This window comes from Schistocerca piceifrons, chromosome 2 (assembly GCF_021461385.2).
Source record: "Schistocerca piceifrons isolate TAMUIC-IGC-003096 chromosome 2, iqSchPice1.1, whole genome shotgun sequence".
Lineage (NCBI taxonomy): Eukaryota > Metazoa > Arthropoda > Insecta > Orthoptera > Acrididae > Schistocerca > Schistocerca piceifrons.
This window is the reverse complement of record NC_060139.1, coordinates 1031738157-1031765436: the sequence shown is the minus strand read 5'-3', so window position 1 is coordinate 1031765436 and position 27280 is coordinate 1031738157. Positions and strand designations below refer to the sequence as shown.

General features: G+C 49.4%; 1 protein-coding gene across 1 annotated transcript; it reads right to left on the bottom strand.

The window, feature by feature from the left end:
• Positions 1-3370: 3370 nt before the first annotated feature.
• On the bottom strand, positions 3371-27105 carry LOC124776096 (ABC transporter F family member 4-like). Its single transcript, XM_047250938.1, has 3 exons — positions 26842-27105; positions 22412-24400; positions 3371-3532 (listed from the first exon to the last, which is right to left on the bottom strand). Exons 1-3 carry the CDS (start codon positions 27103-27105, stop codon positions 3371-3373), a joined length of 2415 nt encoding a protein of 804 aa, XP_047106894.1.
• Between the last annotated feature and the right edge of the window lie 175 nt (positions 27106-27280).

The following is a 27280-nucleotide window of genomic DNA, read 5'->3' as shown; positions in this document are numbered from 1 at the left end:
CTGTAGACCACAGTGGAGGTATTTACGCACTCCTTTCCGTGGCATTTAATATACAGAAATACGTGGTACCAAGAAACTTACCTCGTTGTCTGTTCAACATCGCATCACGAAAACAATAAAATAGCACTTCAGGAAGACTCCTTTTACTTTAGAGTAGCCTATTTGTTGTTTAACTTGGACGTATTTATTCTTGTTATTATCGTTGTGTGATCATTTTGCAAAACATACATGTAATAGGGCGTCTTTCAAAGTACAGGTAGACGGCTGCATTTAGTCACTGATCTACTGGCAGTTACGAAGGCGTGTTACTATCAAGTGTTTATGGTAAAGCTTTAATACCTGTGTTCGTGCACTATTCACTAAATTAACAAGTGAAATGTGAATCCCTTTGAAATATACAAGATTAACTGATTCTTTCTCTACGTGTTCTTTTGACAAGGACAACTTTCCCCTTAATTCCATGATTAAAGAATGTTTGTGGTTTCAATTCTCGACTGCTACGATAACATTACTGGAGACGTTAAATGACAAGACAAAATGATTACATAACTTCAGTCACTTCCATTAACATGTGACATCATAAATTCTATTACCAGTTACCAATGATTGCCAATTCTTATGTCTACTTATAAGTAACATGCACAATTTAATTAAAGGTATAGTAACGACGGTGTTTTCCGTCAATTGATTCTCTTACTTCATGCAGGACTTTTTCAACTGTATACATACCATTTCAGACCTACTTTCTGGAACGCAAATCATAGGGGTTTGACCTTAGAGCATATCTACGTTGCTGTCTAGGCGGTTGTATTACCTTTTTTCTTGCTTTTTTGGGTGGAACTACTGGCGCAATAGGCCGAGCTTCTCCGGTCGGAATTCCGTGCTGAAACAAATCCGTGGCCGGTAGAAACTACCTCTCTTCAAACAACCACGAAAATTCCTCTAATACCGGCTGCAACATCCTTTTCTCCTCACTGTTTAAATGACCTAACTTCTCTGCTAACTGACTCCTTATCGTCGACGCGACATATCGCACTTCTCTAACTGAATATTTCTTTCCTTTCCTTCCTTTCTTATCTTTATTTCGCTGCTTCTCAGCTCCTCTTATTTCCTCAAAAATTTCCTGACCACTGGCAACAATAGTACCCTTCGGTATCACAACATCTTCTACACCAAAATTATCTATACTTACTGGTATCGCAAAACCCTTCTGTCTCCTTTCCGGTCGGCAGATACTTCTCTTTATATGTACTGACTGACGATCTAAAACATCATTCTGGGTGAGCGGGTCAACCAGAATGTCTGTATTAGGCTGTTCTTGATTTTTGACATCTATCCAGAGAATCTTTCCACTTCCGCCTTTTATCCTCACAGGGTGAGTGGTTTTTATCGCCCACATCTGCGGTTTTATGGGAGACTGTGAACGGCGCCTTTCGCAGCTCCCTCGCGTCTGACGGGGGTGCGCACTGCCAAATCGGTGAATTGCTTCGCCGAACTGCACAGTTCGCGTTCGATAGTCCACTATCCCCTGATAACGGTGCAGGAAGTCATTCCCTAGTATGATGTCAAATTCACCCTTCTTTAGCCTCACTACCTCCATCCTCTGACTGTATTTACCCTCGTCGATTTGCAGGTTCACTACACACGAACCTGCAGGGACAACTACTTCCTCTCCAAGGCCACTGATATTGTACCGGGGTGGCTGTAACACCCTTCGATCATTTTTCTCCACAAACAATACACTAACTTGAGCACCAGTATCAACTAAAATTCTAACTGATTTGTTCCCGAGTACGCCAAATAGACTAACGTGTTCCACCTCTTTACATTTTTCGGTCCTAACCGGGTGTATTATTTTTGTCGGGGGCGCGGGTGGGTGGCGGAACCTGCCCCCCAAGCGTTTCCCTGATGCGACCCCCCGTTGCGGCGGTGGCCGCGCATCTGATTAGAAAATGGTGACTTTGTGGGGCAAACATTATTAGCATGACCTACTGTCTGGCAAATAGTGCAATACGGCGCGCGACAGCGCATTGCCGTATGGTTGGGCTTCCCACAACGCTGACAAAATACTTCTTTTGCTGGGACCGGTACTGGGTCCGATGGGCGCGGGGCGGCAGCGCAAAAACGCAACACCTCTTCGCGAAGCATTGCCAAACGAACAGCTTCAAACAGAGAAGTGGGGGAGGCTGCTTTGACTTCTCCTCCGACGCGGGGGTCAATACCGCGGACAAATGCATCAATTGCACGCGCTTCGGCTTCTGAGCGCAAAATTCTGTTTTCACTGGCATTTTCACCTAGCTTATAGGTACGAGAAGATACTGCTCGTATGCGATCTGCAAAGGCATCAAAATCCTCGTTAGGCTTCTGCCTAAGGGTTGATAATTGATCTCTGTAATATGTGGTACCTCTGGTATCGGAATAACGCGTAGTCAATCCGCGGGCCAATACTTCAAATTCGTGCGTGTCACGCAATTCGTCCACTGTTTCTATGAACATTCGGGCTTCCCCTGTCAACTTGAGTCTGGCTACATTGACCAATAGATCATCCGGCCAGGCACACGTGCGACCCACATCACGAATATTTTGTAAGAACATAACTACATTTTCGGGGGACTTCCCACAAAAGGTGGGAATGAAATCAGCCGCAGGAAAATTGCTTACAGTAGCCATGTTAGCAGAAATTGTGGCGTTTGTATTAGAGACAGAATTAGTGTTAGTTGCCTCTGTTTGAGCATTTGTTACAGGGGTGGAGCTAGCCACAGGTATGGAAGTTCGCGCACTAGCTTCCAGCGTCTGTTTCAAGACGCGGTTTTGCTCAAGTAGCTCCTGATTTTGTGCGAATAACTGGCGCATTTGTGCATTTATGGCCTCGAGCGGGTCTTGCGAGACAGATGCCTCTACGGGGGTATCCCGTTCCGTCGCTCGTGTCCCTATCGGCATGTTTACAATTTTATGGGACGCTAGTGACCAGAAAAAAGTAATGATTGTTACAAAAAAAGGACGGCCACAAAGATTCTCAATCCAGCGGCGGAAGATCGTCGAAGCTATAGTTGTAAGCATCGCGGCGACTTACATGGTGATGGCGGCGGTGCGACGCATTGGTGGCGGCGACGGCGTGGTGCAGTGACTGCGGCGGCGGTGGTCGGTGGTCGGCGGGCGGCAGCGGGCGGCGGCGGCGGTGTCCGGACCCTCGGGCGGCGGCAGATGTGTTGGCGGCGGACGGCGCTGGCTCGGCCGGTCGGCGATGGCGGCAGGCCCCTGGCGCGTCGTTGGCAGCGGCGGGCGGCGGCGGCGTGGCGGATGACGGCTGGCGCGGCCGCGGCTGACGGCGGCCCGGCCGGTCGAGCAGCGCAGCGCAGGCCCCTCGAACTCAGGCAGCGGGCAGCGCGGCGGCGTCCGGCTCACGTGGCTGACTAGCGTGGGCTGCCTCGCTGCAGCGCGCGCCCTGTGCGTGTTTAGTGGAGCAGCCACGGCCCACGTGAAGCAAACGTGGCGGCCGGTTGGCGCATTCCATGCGCGAAGTGTACGGCGTCTTGCCGGGAGAAATTTAGTGTAGCGACAAAGTCACTACGGGAACGGTATCCCACTTCTGACACCAATTGTACAGGTTGGCGGGTATGGGCAGGCGGTGGGCGTTATGGAATAATAGAGTAATTTTTAGAGAAAGGCCATTTATTGGCTAAAGCATGTTGAAAAGGGGCTACATAGGCCTAGGGAGGTGAGGGTGAGCCAGAGCTTGCAATTTGGCGAGCATTGTTCGCGAAGCTACCGAAAGTGGTTGTCTGCCGAAACTAAGTCCACAGTGCCGCAGCACCGGGAGAAGCGGGAGATGTTCAATGCTACAGGGCGCGCATCCGACTCGCGGGTGAGCAAGAATACAAGAGAGCGGGCCCGGCGACGGGCGGCCGGGTATGTTCGACGCACCACGCGGCTTCCTCCACCCTGATTGGTCAGGACCGAGCAAACCGTGCGGGCGGCATGGAACTTTCCAGAGCGTTGCCTGCTAAGCGACGCCTAGGACGGCGTTACCTCGTCAGCACACGAGAGAGGCGCGTGAACAAGGTGCCCTTTCTCGGTGCTGACTTCCTGTTACTAGACCGTGGGACGAAAGAATTTACAGGCAGCTAACACTGCCGGCCGTGGCTTGGCCGCAATGGAAAAATGAAGTTACCGTTTGGGTGCTCATATAATAAAGTAAAATCCCTTACTGTCTGGCTCATCCTTTACAGAACAGAACCTAAAGCATCAGCAACGAAATCAGTAGTAGCAGCAGCAGCAGCAGCTTGGTTTTGGGGGTTTCTTATCTGCACTGAAAAGACGTCAGGAGTGACAGAGTTCAGAGGAGTGGCAGTGTTCGTCAGTGATGAACTCCACTACTCACCTGTAACTCTAGTCACCACAATACAGGCAGCTGCTGCCAGTGTGCATTTTGTCCTCACGGGTCACTTTGTTCCCTTAATCGCCCGCCACAGGAACCACTGGATGACCAATTTGGAGCTGATCGAGCAGCTTCCGATGTCTCTGGTCTCAAGGGATGTTAACGTACATAATACTGCCTGGGTAGTATCTTCACCTGTCCAAGGGTTGGAGTGATTGAAAATACACTCCTGGAAATGGAAAAAAGAACACATCGACACCGGTGTGTCAGACCCACCATACTTGCTCCGGACACTGCGAGAGGGCTGTACAAGCAATGATCACACGCACGGCACAGCGGACACACCAGGAACTGCGGTGTTGGCCGTCGAATGGCGCTAGCTGCGCAGCATTTGTGCACCGCCGCCGTCAGTATCAGCCAGTTTGCCGTGGCATACGGAGCTCCATCGCAGTCTTTAACACTGGTAGCATGCCGCGACAGCGTGGACGTGAACCGTATGTGCAGTTGACGGACTTTGAGCGAGGGCATATAGTGGGCATGCGGGAGGCCGGGTGCACGTACCGCCGAATTGCTCAACACGTGGGGCGTGAGGTCTCCACAGTACATCAATGTTGTCGCCAGTGGTCGGCGGAAGGTGCACGTGCCCGTCGACCTGGGACCGGACCGCAGCGACGCACGGATGCACGCCAAGACCGTAGGATCCTACGCAGTGCCGTAGGGGACCGCACCGCCACTTCCCAGCAAATTAGGGACACTGGTGCTCCTGGGGTATCGGCGAGGACCATTCGCAACCGTCTCCATGAAGCTGGACTACGGTCCCGCACACCGTTAGGCCGTCTTCCGCTCACGCCCCAACATCGTGCAGCCCGCCTCCAGTGGTGTCGCGACAGGCGTGAATGGAGGGACGAATGGAGACGTGTCGTCTTCAGCGATGAGAGTCGCTTCTGCCTTGGTGCCAATGATGGTCGTATGCGTGTTTGGCGCCGTGCAGGTGAGCGCCACAATCAGGACTGCATACGACCGAGGCACACAGGGCCAACACCCGGCATCATGGTGTGGGGAGCGATCTCCTACACTGGCCGTACACCACTGGTGATCGTTGAGAGACACTGAATAGTGCACGGTACATCCAAGCCGTCATCGAACCCATCGTTCTACCATTCCTAGACCGGCAAGGGAACTTGCTGTTCCAACAGGACAATGCACGTCCGCATGTATCCCGTGCCACCCAACGTGCTCTAGAAGGTGTAAGTCAACTACCCTGGCCAGCAAGATCTCCGGATCTGTCCCCCATTGAGCATGTTTGGGACTGGATGAAGCGTCGTCTCACGCGGTCTGCACGTCCAGCACGAACGCTGGTCCAACTGAGGCGCCAGGTGGAAATGGCATGGCAAGCCGTTCCACAGGGCTACATCCAGCATCTCTACGATCGTCTCCATGGGAGAATAGCAGCCTGCATTGCTGCGAAAGGTGGATATACACTGTACTAGTGCCGACATTGTGCATGCTCTGTTGCCTGTGTCTATGTGCCTGTGGTTCTGTCAGTGTGATCATGTGATGTATCTGACCCCAGGAATGTGTCAATAAAGTTTCCCCTTCCTGGGACAATGAATTCACGGTGTTCTTATTTCAATTTCCAGGAGTGTATATTGAGACCTGACACCACACGTCTTCCGAATGATAAATTTTTGCCCAACGGCAGGGACAGTCTCCACCACTGCCCTGACTATTTGCTCTTCTGCTTTCGCAGTGTAGAATGGGAAGTTGCAGACGACCTCAATTCCAGTGGCGACATTCCTATTACTGTCGGCCTTTTTTAAAGAGTAGAGCCCCAGGAAAAGCCACCCATGTGGATGCTAAACGGTTAAAACTGGACATTTCATAGACAGTTTTTGTGCTTACCGATGTGTTCCATTCTCCCGCTGATGCATCACTGAAGGCAGCCTACTGCTTCGTGGAACGATCAGAGTCCTTTAGCTATACAGGACAGGCGGACAGCGCTGCACGTAATCCCCCATAGCCCAGCAACAGAGAATCTTCGACGCTTTTGGTTAGCGAGTGCAAAATGTTGACGGACAGTGAAGGAGAGCAAGAAGCATTTTTGAGCCAAAACTGCCCCTGCGTTCTTCAAATTATTCCTTCCCAGGCTAACGTCTACTGTTCTACTACTGGACTAAAGATACATACCAAGACGGGTAGCAAGAGTCAAGGGGAAGAACATCTTCTAGCTCTTAGCTAAGTTAAACCATGCGCCACTCTACTCCGATAAAATCGTGTCTACCAGGGGCATTTGAAACGGTGAATACTGCGTCCAGATGATACTTTTGAAATACTCTACGGCGTCTGCCATCACTTAGCTATATTGTGGGTTCTCGTCGGGACCGCCACTGCTCGAAATGATCACATCCTTAACTTCGGCGTCGCTATTCTTAATCATTTTAAAAAATGCCGGAGGGTTAAGTGTGCGTTGGCGAAGAGTGCATGCCATTCCAGATTGCTGGATAAGTTGGTCCACTGTATGAGTCCCTTGTGGTCGTCCCATCTTCTTGAGCTTTATGTCACAAGGACCATACATACTGGGAACCATGTCCTCACCTGGCAGCGATAATCAGTATTCGGCGTGAATTATCTATGGTGCATTGTTGTTTGGAATTGTAAGTCCTACGGCAAGAAAGGCTTTATCATTCAGAGATAAAAAAAGGTCAACGAGTGAGGGCCATTATAGAGGCTACCGTTTCTAGCGGCCTTAGGGAGGCCACACAAAATTATTGGCCTTGGTGTGCTTCATGTCGTTCAGCTTCAGGACTGTTGGACTTCACTGGGACAGTCACTACTTGTCACTTAGCCGTGCGCGTATCTGTCCGCAAAGGCAGCTGTCGATTATAAGTAACACTTCGAGGGATACTGAACCCTAGCTCAATTAGTTTATCAGTCGGTTCTGAAAGATTATGGACAGTGCGAACCATCTCGTAGCAACAGTTGTCCTCGGCAGATGAACCAAACATTACTAAATGAGTAATTCAGGTTACTCGCCTTGTAAACGTCGACGTCCAGGGCTACCACGAAGCGTTACCGATTCACCACACTGGGATTCTCATAACACAGTTCATTTAGTTTCTTGTCTCTTACTTTCTCTGTGCTTCATAGCGTGCACTCGCCTTAATTTGGCCTGAGCCTCTTTCCACGATCAGAGATTTTCCTCCTCAACATAAGCGCTTTCTCGCGTTCGGCGCTGTCGACGACGAGAGACACTTTGCGCCTTCCGTCAAATCCGGATCCACATGCAGTTTAGCACACTTTAACTTCATAACGTCCTGTGCCGCAGTGAGACATACAGCCGATGTGGATCTTCAAGTGACTCCATCGTCACTGTCGGTGATAACAAGTAGCTGGTAACAGTTTCGGAGCACATGTGGAGCGAAAAAGATTAATTTAGACAGGAGAAAAAGGAAGAAAGCGTCGCGCATACGAAGAAAGGCGAATTACTAAGCCGCCAGTTGAGAGTCGTCGCCCAGATCTTGATCCATTGGCTGCTGGTCAGCAGTCCCGTCCTGATCGTTAGATTCTGCGTTTTGAACGTTCTGAGGTGCTCGTCCCAGGCAAGGTCGAAGCACCATTGCAGCTCATAGTGTTTCTCTGGAATAAAAACATTGCGATGTAGACATGAAACTGACAAACTAGGCAGACAGCTTGTTTTAGTAATTTTGTTTGAGGCGAATATAACGTTAATAAACAAACGGCGCTTTTCGTTGAATGCGTGCAAAATAAAACAATCATTTTTGTCGCACTAGAGTGTGTAAAGCACACACTCATATGAAAGAAGAATTTTTGAAAATATATTTTTACGCATATTTCAAGAATACTAGAAAAATCGTTGAACGTGTTCATCTCGTAATAAAAGTGAAATAAAATATGTTAAGCGTATGTGCTCATATTTTCGCGCAAGTTTTTCTGTAATTAGATATAATGGCGAGAGATACCTAAAAATGTCGTCTGACAGGTCGGTTTTTCAATGTAAAATTTACGACACATCTTGAAAATATTGAATTACATCAAAAATAAAGGACAGGGCCGCGTTAATGCCCCATTCGCTACGATAGTTATCCACCAAAGTTTAGCATCTACGGTTCCTCGCACGTACCTTTCGCCGCCGTTTGTACATAAATGTCACTTAACTAGTGCCGTATACGAAGTCTGCCTAAAAATACTCTGATACGTTGTAGCCATGTCTTCAGCATACGTCAATCAAGAACTACACCTCAGCGTCTTATTTTGGCTTACACTTTTGGATTTTTTATTTCAACCACGAAATTTATAAAAAGGACGACAGCTACCCTCTACACGGCTCGCTCATGTTAAACAGCGGAGCCTCGCTGCTACGGTATCGCAGAAACACCTCAGTCAAGCAGACCTAGGGCGATGCTATTAAATAATCGGTGTCGGTTGCAGTCGTGTCTAGGCTTTTGTTAGTGTGTCAGCACTTTGTCCAATCACTAATAGCGTGTTTCTGTACGGGTATTAATGTTTAGAATTGGGACTGAACTATTTTTTTACCAAAATCTGACAGTGGTTTCCACGGCGATGAGGAGAGGCAAGAGGAAAAGCTGTAAAACTTACGAAAAAAGGAAAGAGTGGCGAAAACTCTAAGACACTGCTGCACGGAAACCAGAAGTACGGAAAAGAACGGAAATAAAATCCAGAACTGTGGCTCGATTGGACCCGTTGAAGACGATGTTTCGTGTGCAGTGTGTGCTGTGCAAATCTGTTCTTATAGTAGAACTGTCGGTGGTAAAAACACAATGCAAATGGTGCTTCTACGTATTGCGATCTCGAAATGTCTTGTGGTTAAAACAGAACGGTGTTTAGCCTGCCTTACTAAGGAATACAGAGTAGTCCGAGCATCTCTCTCCGCCGCTTCAGTGTTGAGCTTATCGATCTCATGCTGAAAGTGCAGCACCAACTCTTCCTTTCTAGCGAACATCTGCTTCGCTGCGTTCCATCACTTTGTCACTTCTTTCTCCCAGCACTTCTTCGTCTTGTAGACGTTTCTTACTCATGATAACCCATTCTGAGTGATAGCGCAGACTGGGCAGCCGAGTGGCGAAACATTTACGGGTGTAAACAAACACGGCAGGTCGGGAGCTGTTCGCGCGTTGCTGCCGCCCGACTCGTTCTTCGCCGCAGCGTTCCAGGAGTCGCGCGCTTAGCTGGCCGGTGGCGGCTGAACAACGGAGGGCCTACTGTGCTGCTTTGTGGCGTTCGCGTAACGGCGATAAATATTATTGGGCATGATTGAGCCATATTTTAGTGGAGAAACTTGCTACATGTACCCATTTCTCTCCCAATTTAACACTGTTTCATGCGGAAAAAAATACGTCTATTTGCCGAGATCCCACTTTCTCACATATAAGATGAGGTGAGATTTTGCTAGAACCCTTCCCTCAAGCAGGTAAGGGCGCCTGTTGACATAGAAAAGGCATACGACCAGGTCTTTCGATAAAATATTGATATATCGATATTTTTCAAAAAATATCCATGTCCATCGGCGATATTTCCTTCCTCGTTATACTGACATGACGATAACTCAATGGCAATATCGAGTGCAGATATTATTTTACATTATATTTTGTTCGTAATTTTCTGTAAATATTGAAAATTGTTGTTTTGAAATGGTGGTATAATTTAATTTTGCTTCCACTGTGCGAAGGAATCCTATTCCTTGATCTTTCGACACGTTTTTCTCCTGGACAGTGTGAAGCAAATACAGGTGGCACGAAGTGGGAGTCACATGGCACTGGGGGTGGCTATGTGATTGCAGTAACAAAATTTCCGGTGTGAAGAAAGAAAACACCTGCCGAGTTAAAAAATTTGTAAGACACTAGTGTGTGTTTCTTCGCATCTGCATTGTTCAAAAACTTACTGAAAATGAACAGAAATCTAAGTTAAAAGATTTCTCTTCGCTGTGGGGGACACGTGTGAGGGGGTAGTGCTCACGTCAACGGCGCTCGGTGCTACGAACAGAAACTGCATCGTTCAACTTCACCAAGCAATTTTTACGCTACAACTACAAGGTCGCAGGCGTTTGCAGAAATAAAAAAAAATGGGAAGTCGACACGAAAAGTTGCGGACAAACACGGTATGTGACGAGACCGAACCATGACGCATAGGACACCTTTCGTTGTGCCACTTACTTGCAGTTACCACTGCTAGCAATGTTCATGATATCCCACATTGGAGCATTTGAAGAGTGACTTTGTTCGCAAGAGTCCTGTGCAGTGCTCATAGTTTGTGGATGATTTTCCCATTTTCTGTTCCACTTCTAGTCCCACGTCTTCCTCTCGTCAGTCATAGGTGGCACTGAAGAGACTGGAAGAACGGTCTCCTAGAACAAGTTTTAATTCCTCCCCTGAGAAAACAGCGTGTTGATTTTAATTGTAGTCGTATTGTTTTTACGTCCCCAGAAGTAATACTGTGGGATACTGTTCCGCATTTGAAGGGGCCGATGTGATTTTTAGGTACGTTACTTGATAACTAACTCTGTTTCCCGCCACACGCCAAGCAGCTCAAAAGCGCAGTCATGAAGTACTTGAATGAATAGGGAGAACTGGGGCGCAGATAGATCCTACTTCCTGCAGTTCTAAAAAGAGTTTCGTGCGATCACGTTTTGGTTGTGGCTGGACGGTCTACGGCTCGGCGCGACGGATATGGGACTTTGTACACGGCGAGGGCATCAGATTGTCAACAGGGGCCTATAGGACGAAGCGTTTACCGAGCTTTTTTGCAGAGGGGGAGCCACCCATACCTGCTCGGTGACGTTTCCTTGTGGCTAAACAGGCACTCAGTCTCCGGTCGTTAGCAACTTTGCTAGCTTTCCCTGTGACTATTAAAACCTGCGAATCGTAGGAACGACTCTCTAACCCACATCCACAAGGGACGAAACCGTTCTGTACACGGTCAAACCAATGTTTCAGACATTTAGGAATGTCTGACACAAACACAAAGAGTGGGGATTGGTGCAAACCACCACCCTGGCTATTACTGAAGCCTAGAATAATTTTCGATTCGACAGTGCAACAAATTGCACACTTCAGACTAAGTTTTTAAGAATGAAGTACCGTTTTAATTGAGTGCCAAGAAAGTAACGTGTGACTAGCTCAGTGATGCCCCAGTCTCCATCACGGTCTATAAGAGCGTGAACATGGTCCAGGGGATTGTTCCATAGAGGTGACCTCCTGTAGTCCGATAATGAGTTGCGCGCCAGCCTACAGCATCGAGGTGTCTACATCGTTGTGCGTATGTATAGGGAACCTAAGGACAACATGGTTGCTACTTGTGCCTTCATCCTGGCCTTAGAGGTTGATACATCGCCTGGAAAAGTAAAGATTATGATATATCGGGAGTGACATTAAATCTTATATCCATCTCCATATGCAGTGCTTCAAATGCTGGAAATGTGGACTGTGGTGTGCGTACTGTTAAGACCTTCGGTACACACACCATCAGATTATTTGACGCTCTAACGAAGTAGGCGAGTGTCAGCAATATGTCTCGTGGTCTTATCTTGGCGTGTTTATCTTCTGCCGTTAGGTCAGACGATTAGAAATGCCACTTGCACGCTTAAAGTAGCAGATTGACGGTGACCAACTTTAAACAGAACTTGATTAATTTTCACACACATTTATTAAAATAATATAAAATTACTTAACTTGAATCTGGATGTTGTTTACAATTGACAATCTGAAGTTCCTTTGGTCTTGGTACGTTAATCTTCTCTTCATGGCTATGTACAGGAATATGACAATCTTATTAGGCGCAGACTCAAACTTAACTATAGACTGGTACAGACAAATGCAGACTAACTAATCGGAGGTCTGTACACTCGTTATAATACCTCGAGCGTTCAGGTATCACTGCGCGAGTGTGATCCGCGAGGAGGAAAGGTTCTACGTTAGCAGCAATCTCATTGACTGCGTGACATATTAATACGCGGATCGGCGGAAGCAGAATTTGGTCCGTCTGTATGGCAGCGCCATCTCGTAGAGCGGAGACGGACGAGCGCTGCGCCTGCGCTGTTGCGCTTAGCGGGGCGCGCTCTAGTGGGAAAGTTGTGTACGCGCTGACTACGCGGAACTATGTACACAACACGGACATATTGTCTCTCGATGTAACGACAGGTCGACATCACGGGAATGCGGACGTCCGTCACAACAGAATGTTCCCTGTGATACTTCTCCCACTTTTCGATTGTGGAGTGCATCATTCCCACTGTTCGCCAGACTATACCATTTATCAGAAAGAGAGCAAAATAAATGGAAGAAAAGACCCTCGATAGGCTGACCCACAGAGAGGTAGAAGAGTAACACCCTCTCTACCCTGTGCACATGACATGCTCACATGCTGCCGCTACTGTGACATCGCCCTTTATGAAAACAGCACCCCAACAGCTATGCCTCTCAATGTGCACCCCAGGGCCGCCTGACTAAGACAGCTCCCCTTCGAAAGTTGGGGGCATGCCGCCTCCTGTCGCTCCCCTAACATCAAATCTGGGAACGAAGTGATTGGGACATCGGTTGCCATCCTCCTCAGCTAGAGAAGAAACAGCCTCCTCCAGCTCCTCTGACAACTATGGGGTCAATCAGAACATTGCCCTCCAAGGCCTTTGCTGTGGTTAAGCCGGACACCAGCCAGTGGCTGAAGGATGCTCGTAGTAAGGCTTGTCGATCATCATCAGTTCCTAATACAAACTCAGATGAGACCTCGTAGCCGAAGAAATCTCAAGAAAAGCGAGAGGACTGAAAGAACCATCCTATTAATCCTGGTAGACCCCACCACCCTGCTACCAGCAGGCTCCATTTCTGAGGATGGGGTGGAGATCATAGATTGCCCGTGAGGACCTGTATCTCCCCAGAGCCTTAGAATCAATGGAAAAAAGACACTAAAAGCCCGCAACAGGTGGCATGAGATGACATGGAGGCGTAAACTGCCTCCATGGTGACTTCATGTCTTGGCAGACTACAGAAATCGTCATCCTCCAGTGGAATTCGGGCGTTTCCCACACCGCGCCCCCCTCCCCCCTCCCCAATCTGGCTGAGCTACGATAGCTGTTGAGCATTACACCTATTTTCTGCTTTGCCCTCCTGGACGCCTAGTTTTCAACAATGCAAACTGCCACCCTTTCTGCCTATCAAGTGTATTAGAATGAATTACAGCAAGGTGTCAAGGGGGGATGTACATACCCTCTTCCCTCGTGTGTAGCCCACCTGTGTCCCTTCAAACACCTCTAGAACCTGTGGCTGTCAGGTGACGACAAATTAGGAAATAACAATCTGTACTGTCTGCAACATCTACATTCCTCCAGATACTGAGTTACTCCACCACGTAATGACTACACTAATTTTATGACTTACTTCCACCCTTTTTGTTGTTGAATAATTTTAATACGCCCTACCCTTTGTGCAGTGGAAACAGGAACACTAGCCTTGGTAAACATGTTGAGAATATAACAACTCAACTCGACTTTCGCTTCCTCAATACACGCACCCCTGCTCATTTCAGTGTGGCACTTGGCACATATTCGGCCATTGATCTCGGCTTGCAGACGTGTCTTACTGCTGTCCATGCACTGGAGACTTCAGAAGACCTATGTGGTGGTGACAATTTAAGTTCCTCTTGTCCCTCTGCCAGGTTCACTCGCCTAGACAATTGGCCAGATTGGCTTTTACCAAGGTTACTGGGATGTTTCCACCTCTGCTAGCGATGGTATATTCCCATTGCTTGGTAACATTGATGAGATACAGCACATTACTGCTGCTGCTATTCCTGCTGCTAAATGGACGATCCTTTGTTCTCCATATTGCCCCCTGTGGTGTTGGTACCTTTGTCATCACCAGAAACAGAAGCTTCCTTTTGAGACTGACACGATTGCCCGCCAGTGTCTCAAATGGCACCCGTTCCTGGAGCACCTCATCGTTTTCAAATGGCTCCCTGCCTGGGTGTGTCAACTAATCAAAAGACGAAAGCAAATGTGTTGGAAATAAGTCTCCTCCTCCTTTCCACGCTAGGCCTGAGATAAGGCGCCTTTACGGTTTTCAGATCGCTGTGTGCGCATCTGGGATTTCCAGACGCAGTAACAGAGCGTTTTGCTGGACATTACTCTCGATCGTCTCTTAGAAATGCCACCCTTCCTACCATAAAACAGTGGGTTGAAGGACAACATATATCGTTTGCTCCACACCACACTCAGCCACATAATGCTCCATTCAATAAATGGAAATTTCTATGTGCCCTTGTGGATTGTCCTGATACATCTCTTGGTACACACCGCATCCGTCACGAACTGAAACGATGGCGAATTCCCATCACAATGGCGAGTAAGTGCATAAACCTGGTAAGAAGACGCTAGACATGCATAGCTATATTCCAGTTAGTGTCAGCAGCGTTCTGTAGCAGCTACTTAGATTTATGGGGAGACACCGGTTGTTGGCTCAAGGAGTCTCGTGGCCTTCTGGTTCCATCCCTGGTCGGTTTTCGTCGAGGTAGCTCCACCACTGACAACTCTGTATACGCTGTCTGCCATCCAAACGCCATTTTCTCGCAGTCACAACCTTATTGCCATCACTTTCGACTTGACGAAAACCTATGGCACTACTTGGCTGCACCATATCCTCATTACCTCGCACGAATGGTGGCTCTGGGGCCTACTCTGGATTTTTATAAAGAGCTTCTTGTCGCTCCGCACCTTCGGAATTAGTCAGTGCTTCACACAGTTCGCCCCCATATCCAGAAGAATGGGGTCCCATACGCTCCGTAATGAGTGTCCCTCTATTTTTAGTGGCCATTAACGGTCTTCTAGCAGCAGTTAGGTCCTCAGTATCATCCTTCGTATGTGCCGACAATTTCTGCATCATTTTTCGCTCATCTGCTGTTGTTGTCACTGAACGTCGACTGAAGGGAGGACTGATACAAGAGACGCAGTTGTGGACCCCACACATGGCTTTATTTTCAGCCACGAAGACTAACGTCTTGGACTCCGATCGTCGTCGTCGTCCTGTTTACCCGCATCCATAATTTTACCTTCATCACAAACTACTTAATGTATTCGGGCCTTGCGCTTTTCAAGACTGACTCTATACACCCTCTTCACTTTGGTTCCCAATCTTCGCAGCTCAAGCAGAAGTGATGGCGGCACCTTAACATTCCTTGACCGTCGAGTCACAATGAATTCGGTGGAGGTAGTTCTACACTGTTGCAGCCATATGAAGCCCTTGTATGTTACCATCAAGACTGTTGGAGCCTGGCATATGGTTAGGCATTGCTTGCTGCATTGTGGATGCTGGACTCTATAAACGACTGTGAAGTTGGGACAGGAGTTCCCCAAATAAGCCCAGTGATCAGCCTACTCGAGGAAGCTAGGGTTCCTCCATTGCAGACCAGGCGACAACTACCGCTTGATAATTAACTCCACATATTTTTGCAGCTCGCCTAAGCACACAAATAACCATCCCCTTTTCACTATCATAGGATCCATCTCCCACAATGGCGTCCGAGTTGGGGATTACAACTGCAGTCCATGTCTGGTCCCTTCTCACTGAATTCGAGTTTTTCCCTCTTCCACTTTTCCTCCACATCCACTCACATAAACTTCAATGGTCCATGCCTCGGTCACAGCTTCAGCTGGAAGGCCAAAAAGACTCACTTCCTCCTGAAGCCCTCTGCTGGCAATTCTTCGCTATTCTCGCAAGTTCCTTGGCTCAGAAATAGTCTACACTGGTGGCTCGATGCTCCATGGTCACGTTGGCTTCAGTTATTCTCTCGCTAGACGTACTGAACTGCGCTCTTCGCTGGAAGCCTGCAGTGTTTTCGCTGCAGAATTGGTAGCGATCCCTTGAGCTCTCGAGGATATCTGCTCCTTTGAGGATATCTGCTCCTTTGAGGATATCTGCTCCTTTGAGGATATCTGCTCCTTTGAGGGTGAGCCCTTCATTTGTATTTCCTCCTTACATAGCCTAAAGGCTCTGCACCAGTGCTTCACCCTCTACCCCCTCCCCCATCCTCTGCCAACGACTATCCGGGAGTCGGTGTATGCCCTCAGAAACGATTGACGTTTAGTGGCCTTCATCTGGACAACAGGATATTATGGGAAATGAACTTGGTGACTGATTGCTGCTAGCGTATTTGGCTGGCCAGACTCTGATCAGAGATCACTCTTTGGTGCGCCGATGTCTTAGTCATACACTGTATAGTTTTCGGCAAAATGTATGTAGACACAATAAACTAAGTGTCATACACGAGACCACTAATGTGTGGAGGTCATTAATGCAAGCCACTTCAAGGGACACTGTTGTCCCTAGCATGCTCCACATTGGCCATACTCGGCTGATGCTGGGTCACCTCCTTCATTGCAAGGACCCACCCCAGTCTCTCTGTGGCTCTAGATTGATTGTCCACATTTTGTTGGACTGTCCCAATCTAGCCGCCGTAATCCAGTCTTTCAACTTTCCAGACGCCTTACCAACTGTGTCTGGTGACACTGCGTCAACAGCTGTTCCAGTTGCAAGTTACATTCGAGAGGTCCTTTTTTTTATCATCAGTCTACCGACTGGTTTGATGTGGCCCGCCACGAATTCCTTTCCTGTGCTAACCTCTTCATCTCAGAGTAGCACTTGCAACCTACATCATCAATTATTTGCTTGACGTATTCCAATCTCTGTCTTCCTCTACAGTTTTTGCCCTCTACAGCTCCCTCTAGTACCATGGAAGTCATTCCCTCATGTCTTAGCAGATGTCCTATCATCCTGTCCCTTCTCTTTATCAGTGTTTCCCACATATTCCTTTCCTCTCCGATTCTGCGTAGAACCTCCTCATTCCTTACCTTATCAGTCCACCTAATTTTCAACATTCGTCTATAGCACCACATCTCTAATGCTTCGATTCTCTTCGATTCCGGTTTTCCCACAGCCCATGTTTCACTACCATACAATGCTGTACTCCAGACGTACATCCTCAGAAGTTTCTTCCTCAAATTAAGGCCGGTATTTGATAGCAGTAGACTTCTCTTGGCCAGAAATGCCTTTTTTGCCATAGCGAGTCTGCTTTTGATGTCCTCCTTGCTCCGTCCGTCATTGGTTATTGTACTGCCTAGTTACCAGAATTCCTAAACTTCATTGACTTCGTGACCATCAATCCTGATAAGTTTCTCGCTGTTCTCATTTCTACTACTTCTCATTACCTTCGCCTTTCTCCGATTTACTCTCAAACCATACTGTGTACTCATTAGACTGTTCATTCCGTTCAGCAGATCATTTAATTCTTCTTCACTTTCACTCAGGACAGCAATGTCATCAGCGAATCGTATCATTGATATCCTTTCACCTTGTATTTTAATTCCACTCCTGAACCTTTCGTTTATTTCCATCAGTGCTTCCTCGATGTACAGATTGAAGAGAAGGGGCGAAAGGCTACAGCCTTGTCTTACACCCTTCTTAATACGAGCACTTCGTTCTTGATCGTCCACTCTCATTATTCCCTCTTGGTTGTTGTACATATTGTATATGACTCGTCTCTCCCTATAGCTTACCCCTACTTTTTTCAGAATCTCGAACAGCTTGCACGATTTTATATTGTCGAACGCTTTTTCCAGGTCGGCAAATCCTATGAAAGTGTCTTGATTTTTCTTTAGCCTTGCTTCCATTATTAGCCGTAACGTCAGAATTGCCTCACTCGTCCCTTTACTTTTCCTAAAGCCAAACTGATCGTCACGTAGCGCATTCTCAATTTTCTTTTCCATTCTTCTGTATATTATCCTTGTAAGCAGCTTCGATGCATGAGCTGTTAAGCCGATTGTGCAATAATTCTCGCACTTGTCAGCTCTTGCCGTCTTCGGAATTATGTGGATTATGAGGGTTATGCTTTCCCGAAAGTCAGATTGTATATCGCCAGACTCATATATTCTACACACCAACGTGAGTAGTCGTTTTGTTGCCACTTCCCCCAATGATTTTAGAAATTTTGATGGAATGTTATCTATCCCTTCTGCCTTATTTGACCGTAAGTCCTCCAAAGCTCTTTTAAATTCCGATTCTAATACTGGATCCCCTATCTCTTCTAAATCGACTCCTGTTTCTTCTTCTATCACATCAGACAAATCTTCACCCTCATAGAGGTTTTCAACGTATTCTTTCCACCTATCTGCTCTCTCCTCTGCATTTAACAGTGGAATTGCCGTTACACTCTTAATGTTACCACCGTTGCTTTTAATGTCACCAAAGGTTGTTTTGACTTTCCTGTATGCTGAGTCTGTCCTTCCGACAATCATATCTTTTTCGGTGTCTTCACATTTTTCCTGCAGCCATTTCGTCTTAGCTTCCCTGCATTTGCTATTTATTTCATTCCTCAGCGACTTGTATTTCTGTATTCCTGATTTTCCCGGAACATGTTTGTACTTCCTCCTTTCATCAATCAACTGAAGGATTTCTTCTGTTACCCATGGTTTCTTCGCAGCTACCTTCTTTGTACCTACGTTTTCCTTCCCAACTTTTGTGATTGCCCTTTTTAGAGATGTCAATTCCTCTTCAACTGTACTGCCTACTGCGCTATTCCTTATTGCTGTATCTATAGCATTAGAGAACTTCAAATGTATCTCGTCATTCCTTAGTACTTCCGGATCCCACTTCTTTGCGTATTGATTATTCCTGACTAATGTCTTGAACTTCAGCCTACTCTTCATCACTACTATATTGTGATCTGAGTCTGTATCTGTTCCTGGGTACGCCTTACAATCCAATATCTGATTTCGGAATCTCTGTCTGACCATGATGTAATCGAATTGAAATCTTCCTGTATCTCCCAGCCTTTTCCAAGTATACCTCCTCCTCCTCCTCCTCTTGTGATTCTTGAACAGGGTATTCGCTATTACTAGCTGAAACTTGTTACAGAACTCAATTAGTCTTTCTCCTCTTTCATTCTTTGTCCCAAGCCCATATTCTCCTGTAACCTTTTCTTCTACTCCTTCCCCTACAACTGCATTCCAGTCGCCCATGACTACTAGATTTTCGCCCCCCTTTACATACTGCATTACCCTTTCAATATCCACATACACTTTCTCTATCTGTTCATCTTCAGCTTGCGACGTCGGCATGTATACCTGAACTATCGTTGTCGGTGTTGGTCTGCTGTCGATTCTGATTAGAACAACCCAGTCACTGAACTGTTCACAGTAACACACCCTCCGCCCTACCTTCCTATTCATAACGAATCCTACACCTGTTATACCATTTTCTGCTGCTGTTGATATTATCCGATACTCATCTGACCAGAAATCCTTGTCCTCCTTCCACTTCACTTCACTGACCCCTACTATATCTAGATTGAGCCTTTGCATTTCCCTTTTCAGATTTTCTAGATTCCCTACGACGTTAAAGCTTGACACTCCACGCCCCGACTCGTAGAACGTTATCCTCTCGTTGATTATTCAATCTTTTTCTCATGGTAACCTCCCCCTTGGCAGTCCCCTCCCGGAGATCCGAATGGGGGACTATTCCGGAATCTTTTGCCAATGGAGAGATCATCATGACACTTCTTCAAATACAGGCCACATGTCCTGTGGATACACGTTACGTGTCTTTAATGCAGTGGTTTCCATTGCCTTCTGCGTCCTCATGTCGTTGATCATTGCAGATTCTTCCGCCTTTAGGGGCAATTTCCCACCCCTAGGACAAGAGAGTGCCCTGAACCTCTATCCGCTCCTCCGCCCTCTTTGACAAGGCCGTTGGCAGAATGAGGCTGACTTATGCCGAAAGTCTTCAGCCGCCAATGTTGATTATTTATCAAAATTTAGGCAGTGGCGGGGATCGAACCCGGGACCGAAGACGTTTTGATTATGAATGAAAGACGCTACCCCTAGACCACGGGTTTTTATCACTGTCTAAAAATGGAAGTAAGGTGCAGGCCTGGGAGAGTAGTTCACAGACGTATCATTACTCATCCTTTCCCCTGTGGCGCTGTGTTTCAACTTCGTTTGTCTTTCCAAGTCTTTATCTTGACTTGGGTTTTTTGGCAAGTGATGGTATTGTGTTGCAGAGTGGCTGCCTCACCCTTTATCATTCTTGCAATCAGCTGGGTCATGCCATCTGCAATATTGTTTCGACTCGTTATAAACTCCCTTTCCAGATTTTTTGGTATATGATTTTGATCAGAAACCTGTGTGACCACGGAAAAAGGGACTGCTAACAAAATAGTTCATGGCCTTTACTTCAACAACTAACCATTCAACTGACCTCTCGTTGGCTCGCAATGAACCCCCACTCGTTGGCTCGCAGCGAACAGAAATTTTGCAAGTTTGCTTTTATTTACCTACAAAACAGTGCAAAAAGGTAATAGCAAAACAGAAACAACATTAATAATATAGTGTAAGCACCTGCAACATACATAAAAGTAGACAAAAGTGTTCATTTTTTGCAAGTTAACAAATTTGCACTTACATTACAACAACTGCTTAATATGCTCACTATGAAGTATGACCAACTCTGTCAGCAATAGAGGCCTCACAACGACGGAACATGCTTTGGATAATGTCACCAATGTAATGTTGAGACGATAGTGCCCATTCCTCCTGCAGAGCTGTCCACAAATCTCGGAGAGCGGTTGGTGGATAGTGGCGCGGTGCAACACGTCCCTCAAGTACACCCCAGATGTACTCGATGGGATTTAGATTGGGAGAATGAGCACGCCACACCATTCGTGCTGTATCTTCTGTTTCCAAGGAAACGTCAACCATATGTTCTTTCAGGTCGAGTTCTATCGTCCATCAATAAGAAGTTTGGGCGCACAGCACCTCGCAACAACTGTACATGAGGTCCCAAAACTTCGTCACCATACCTGACAGCAATTACATTTCCAATTCATCTATACAGTTTCATAAACTGGTGTTCCGGTAATAAATATAAACCCTGCCCATGCAATTAGTCATCCTCTTCGATCGCTCTCCAGATTAGATTGGGGGTAATTCGTGAAATATAATGCTGCACACACTTAGACTGTACGGGTCGCATGTTGACAACAACACTCCACTCCAGACAGTTTCATCCTTTAAAGGCGAGTCAGGGACACATCAGATCTTCAACAATAAAGGCCGCTTCATCGAAGTCTCCCTACAACGTTTGCCTCGATACAAAACTATCAGTGAATCCTGTGAAGTTAGACGTGTGTTGCTGTGCAGTTTCAATGGGGTGCCGTTGTGTGCCCTTACAGCCAAGTAAACGTCGTGTCTTCCTGATGTCACTTTCTGTCCTGCTTTTCACATACAGTTTCGGTCTCCATAAATTATCGCCGCGTCTGAGAAAGAACACGACAATTCACGTTAAGCCAGCAGGCTACATGTCTTTGCGACTAACACGATTCCATTCTTTCTATGGCCCTCCATTGCAGTGTGTGTGGTAGGCGTCACCTCTGTGGTATGATCCCAGGAGGTCCTCAACTCTTCTTCAGATGTTTGCATGGCAACCATGGGCCCAGGAGCTCGTGGAGCTCTTACAGCTCTTACCTTTCTGGGCCGCATACCTTCCCTTACCACATCCCTCAATAACCATGATCCTCACCCCCTATTGCACCATCCCTCTTCGCCCCTCTTCGCCCCTCTTCGCCCCTCTTCGCCCCTCTTCGCCCCTCTTCGCCCCTCTTCGCCCCTCTTCGCCCCTCTTCGCCCCTCTTCGCCCCTCTTCGCCCCTCTTCGCCCCTCTCTTCGCCCCCCTCTTCGCCCCCCTCTTCGCCCCTCTCTTCGCCCCCCTCTTCGCCCCCCTCTTCGCCCCTCTCTTCGCCCCTCTCTTCGCCCCTCTCTTCGCCCCCCTCTCTTCGCGCCCCTCTCTTCGCGCCCCTCTCTTCGCGCCCCTCTCTTCGCGCCCCTCTCTTCGCGCCCCTCTCTTCGCCCCCCTCTCTTCGCGCCCCTCTCTTCGCGCCCCTCTCTTCGCCCCCCTCTCTTCGCCCCCCTCTCTTCGCCCCCCTCTCTTCGCCCCCCTCTCTTCGCCCCCCTCTCTTCGCCCCCCTCTCTTCGCGCCCCTCTTCGCGCCCCTCTTCGCGCCCCTCTTCGCGCCCCTCTTCGCGCCCCTCTTCGCGCCCCTCTTCGCGCCCCTCTTCGCGCCCCTCTTCGCGCCCCTCTTCGCGCCCCTCTTCGCGCCCCTCTTCGCGCCCCTCTTCGCGCCCCTCTTCGCGCCCCTCTTCGCGCCCCTCTTCGCGCCCCTCTTCGCGCCCCTCTTCGCGCCCCTCTTCGCGCCCCTCTTCGCGCCCCTCTTCGCGCCCCTCTTCGCGCCCCTCTTCGCGCCCCTCTTCGCGCCCCTCTTCGCGCCCCTCTTCGCGCCCCTCTTCGCGCCCCTCTTCGCGCCCCTCTTCGCGCCCCTCTTCGCGCCCCTCTTCGCGCCCCTCTTCGCGCCCCTCTTCGCGCCCCTCTTCGCGCCCCTCTTCGCGCCCCTCTTCGCGCCCCTCTTCGCGCCCCTCTTCGCGCCCCTCTTCGCGCCCCTCTTCGCGCCCCTCTTCGCGCCCCTCTTCGCGCCCCTCTTCGCGCCCCTCTTCGCGCCCCTCTTCGCGCCCCTCTTCGCGCCCCTCTTCGCGCCCCTCTTCGCGCCCCTCTTCGCGCCCCTCTTCGCGCCCCTCTTCGCGCCCCTCTTCGCGCCCCTCTTCGCGCCCCTCTTCGCGCCCCTCTTCGCGCCCCCTCTTCGCGCCCCTCTTCGCGCCCCTCTTCGCGCCCCTCTTCGCGCCCCTCTTCGCGCCCCTCTTCGCGCCCCTCTTCGCGCCCCTCTTCGCGCCCCTCTTCGCGCCCCTCTTCGCGCCCCTCTTCGCGCCCCTCTTCGCGCCCCTCTTCGCGCCCCTCTTCGCGCCCCTCTTCGCGCCCCTCTTCGCGCCCCTCTTCGCGCCCCTCTTCGCGCCCCTCTTCGCGCCCCTCTTCGCGCCCCTCTTCGCGCCCCTCTTCGCGCCCCTCTTCGCGCCCCTCTTCGCGCCCCTCTTCGCGCCCCTCTTCGCGCCCCTCTTCGCGCCCCTCTTCGCGCCCCTCTTCGCGCCCCTCTTCGCGCCCCTCTTCGCGCCCCTCTTCGCGCCCCTCTTCGCGCCCCTCTTCGCGCCCCTCTTCGCGCCCCTCTTCGCGCCCCTCTTCGCGCCCCTCTTCGCGCCCCTCTTCGCGCCCCTCTTCGCGCCCCTCTTCGCGCCCCTCTTCGCGCCCCTCTTCGCGCCCCTCTTCGCGCCCCTCTTCGCGCCCCTCTTCGCGCCCCTCTTCGCGCCCCTCTTCGCGCCCCTCTTCGCGCCCCTCTTCGCGCCCCTCTTCGCGCCCCTCTTCGCGCCCCTCTTCGCGCCCCTCTTCGCGCCCCTCTTCGCGCCCCTCTTCGCGCCCCTCTTCGCGCCCCTCTTCGCGCCCCTCTTCGCGCCCCTCTTCGCGCCCCTCTTCGCGCCCCTCTTCGCGCCCCTCTTCGCGCCCCTCTTCGCGCCCCTCTTCGCGCCCCTCTTCGCGCCCCTCTTCGCGCCCCTCTTCGCGCCCCTCTTCGCGCCCCTCTTCGCGCCCCTCTTCGCGCCCCTCTTCGCGCCCCTCTTCGCGCCCCTCTTCGCGCCCCTCTTCGCGCCCCTCTTCGCGCCCCTCTTCGCGCCCCTCTTCGCGCCCCTCTTCGCGCCCCTCTTCGCGCCCCTCTTCGCGCCCCTCTTCGCGCCCCTCTTCGCGCCCCTCTTCGCGCCCCTCTTCGCGCCCCTCTTCGCGCCCCTCTTCGCGCCCCTCTTCGCGCCCCTCTTCGCGCCCCTCTTCGCGCCCCTCTTCGCGCCCCTCTTCGCGCCCCTCTTCGCGCCCCTCTTCGCGCCCCTCTTCGCGCCCCTCTTCGCGCCCCTCTTCGCGCCCCTCTTCGCGCCCCTCTTCGCGCCCCTCTTCGCGCCCCTCTTCGCGCCCCTCTTCGCGCCCCTCTTCGCGCCCCTCTTCGCGCCCCTCTTCGCGCCCCTCTTCGCGCCCCTCTTCGCGCCCCTCTTCGCGCCCCTCTTCGCGCCCCTCTTCGCGCCCCTCTTCGCGCCCCTCTTCGCGCCCCTCTTCGCGCCCCTCTTCGCGCCCCTCTTCGCGCCCCTCTTCGCGCCCCTCTCCCTTCTTTAGGAGTATGTCTGCACCTACGTCTCTTGTGACCAAATGAAGTGGTTTCTCTCCTTGTATCTCTACAATGTAAAGAATCTCACCATACTTTGTCCTCCTCTTTCCTTCATTCTTCTCTTTACCTTCCTCTGCAGCGTTTGAAAATTCTACTCTTCCGTACTTCTTCTTTCTTCCTCCCCCCCCCCTCCTGTGTGTGACTGAAGGCCAACATACGCGTTCCCACACGTAAGGTAACACATAATTCCCCAAACCAGGTAGACAAGTGATGATGTCCTCCTCGCCGTGTCCGGCGACAGCGACTCCGTCAGTCTTCTCTGTCCTCGTTGTGGTAGGCTCGGATGTGGCTCGCGAATCCGAATTTCGCTTCGAATATCCTGTTGCATGAATCACAGTGAAGTTGACCAGCAGAGTTGTAAGTACACGTGTAGGCAGACTTGAGCTGAGATTTTCGGAGCTCTCTTTTAGCATCCAGGTTCATTAGACGCTTTTGCTCGAATTGTTCGATGCTCTTATGTACAGTTGATCGCCACTCTGATCGGCGCAATGCTAGCTCCTCCCAACGGTTGCTTGGAATGCCACAGGCTGCAAGGTGGCGTTTAATGGTGTCTTTGTATCACAGGTGTTGACCACCTTTCCTCCTCTTCCCGCACGAGAGCTGCGAGTAGAACATGGCTTTAAGTAGCCTACTGTCATCCATGCGTACTATGTGACCACTCCATCTCAGTTGATGTTTCATTATTAAAGCTTCAATACCAGCCAGTTCCACGCGGCGTTTGGGACACGGCCTTCCCATTTGATGCGCAGAATTGATCTGACATCGAAGATGAAATTTATCTAGCTTCTTAATGTTAGCTTTGCAACAGCACCAGGTTTCCGAGGCATAGAGTAAGGTGGATAGTACTACTGCTTTGTAGACTGCAATTTTTGTTTGTAGTTTGAGATCATGTGATTTCCATACTCGGTCATTAAGCTTACCGAAGGCTGAGGCTGCGCTGGCTATACGCGCTGCGATTTCCGTTGTCAGGCTGTTGTCACTTCTAATTTGGCTTCCCAGGTATTTGAAATTTGACACATTTTGCATGGGTTTTTTATTTATCTCAGTACTGGAGTCATCTGCATTAAGACCTCTAAGTGGCTGTTTGAGAACTTGCGTCTTAGTGATGCTAATGGCTAAGCCAAATCTTCTGCAGGAGGCATTTAGCAGATTTATGTAAGTTTGAAGAGTTTCGCAAGAATTAGCCATCATGCATACATCATCCGCGTAGAGAATCTCTAAGATGGATAGTTGGGTTACGCGACTTTTTGTTCTGAGGCGAGAGATGTTGAAGACACTTTTGTCTGTCCTTGTGTCGAGACTAATTTGATTACTACAAGGCTTTGGTCGCGTCTCTCATAACAACTGCGAAGTAGAGTGAGAAGGGTGTGGGAGCCAGAACACAGCCTTGTTTTACACCACATGTCACGGGAAACTGTTCTGAGAGCTTGTCCTCGTGGCGGATTTTTGCCATCATGTTTTCATGAAACTGCCGAATCAAACTGACAGTTTTGTCAGGGCACCCAGTTTTCTTTAGTATGATCCAGAGAGCTTCCCGTGGGACACGATCAAAAGCTTTTCCAGGTCTACAAAGCACATGAAGAAAGGCCGATGTTGCTCTAAGCTTTTCTCTTGCGTTTGTTTGACAACAAATATGGCATCCACCGTGCCTCTGTTTGGGCGAAAGCCACACTGGGTCTCTGGTAGCAGTTTCTCTGCAAAATGTGTTAACCGGGTGTTAATTATGTGGGCAAGGACTTTTCCCGCTGCTGAGAGAAGAGAAATGCCCCTGTGGGAGCTGCAGTCTGATATGTCACCCTTGCCTTTATAGATCTTGGAAATACAAGCATCTTTCCAGTCATGTGGAATCATTTCATACTCCCAAATCCTTAAGATCAGAGCAAACAATGGTTTCTTGATGTTTGGCCCCCCATATTTATATAGCTCTGATGGCAAGTTATCTAATCCTGCTGTTTTGTCATTTATCAGCTTAGCCAGTGCTGAAATGAATTCATCGTAGGAAGGGGCATCCGCAAGTTGTTCCTCAACTGGCAGGTCTTCAAGTGCTTCTATGTATGGAATATCGGTTGTCTGATGGTCGGGATTAAGAACGTCATTAAAATGTTCCGCCCACCGAGACAGGATGTCACTTTGTTGCGTCAACCGACAACTTTTATCTTTGTTATAGACAGGTGCTATCTTCCCAACTCTTGGACCAAAGATAGTTTTCAGGGACTCGAAGAATCTGCCCGTTTGGTGTGTGTCGGCATATAACTGTATTTCATTTGCTTTATTTGCCCACCAACTGTCTTTGAGAGCACGTACCTTCACTTTCAGATTGTAATGCGCTGCTCTACGCTTGTTATCATCAGGGGTGCAAAGAGAGGTTCTGAAATCATTAATTAGCTTTCTGATCTCTGGATCTGAGTCGTCAAACCAGTCCTGGTGCTTCTTCTGAGGCTTTCCCAAGACTTCTGAAGCACAGCCACGCAGTCTGCTAGCGTATGCACTCCACTGTTCATCTACAGGGGCAGATTCAGATATCAAAAGGCCATCGACACCAAATTTTTCATCCAGTTTTGCTCTCATAGTCTGATCATTGGCCAAGATTTTGCAGGACAATTTTGTTGGTATTTTGTGTGAAGCTCGGCGTGGTGCCTTCAAAGTTATCTTTAATTTGGACCTCACGAGTCGATGGTCTGTCCATCCCTGAGCGCCTCTCATTGCACGTGTGACCAGTACGTCACCAAGATCTTTTTTCCGT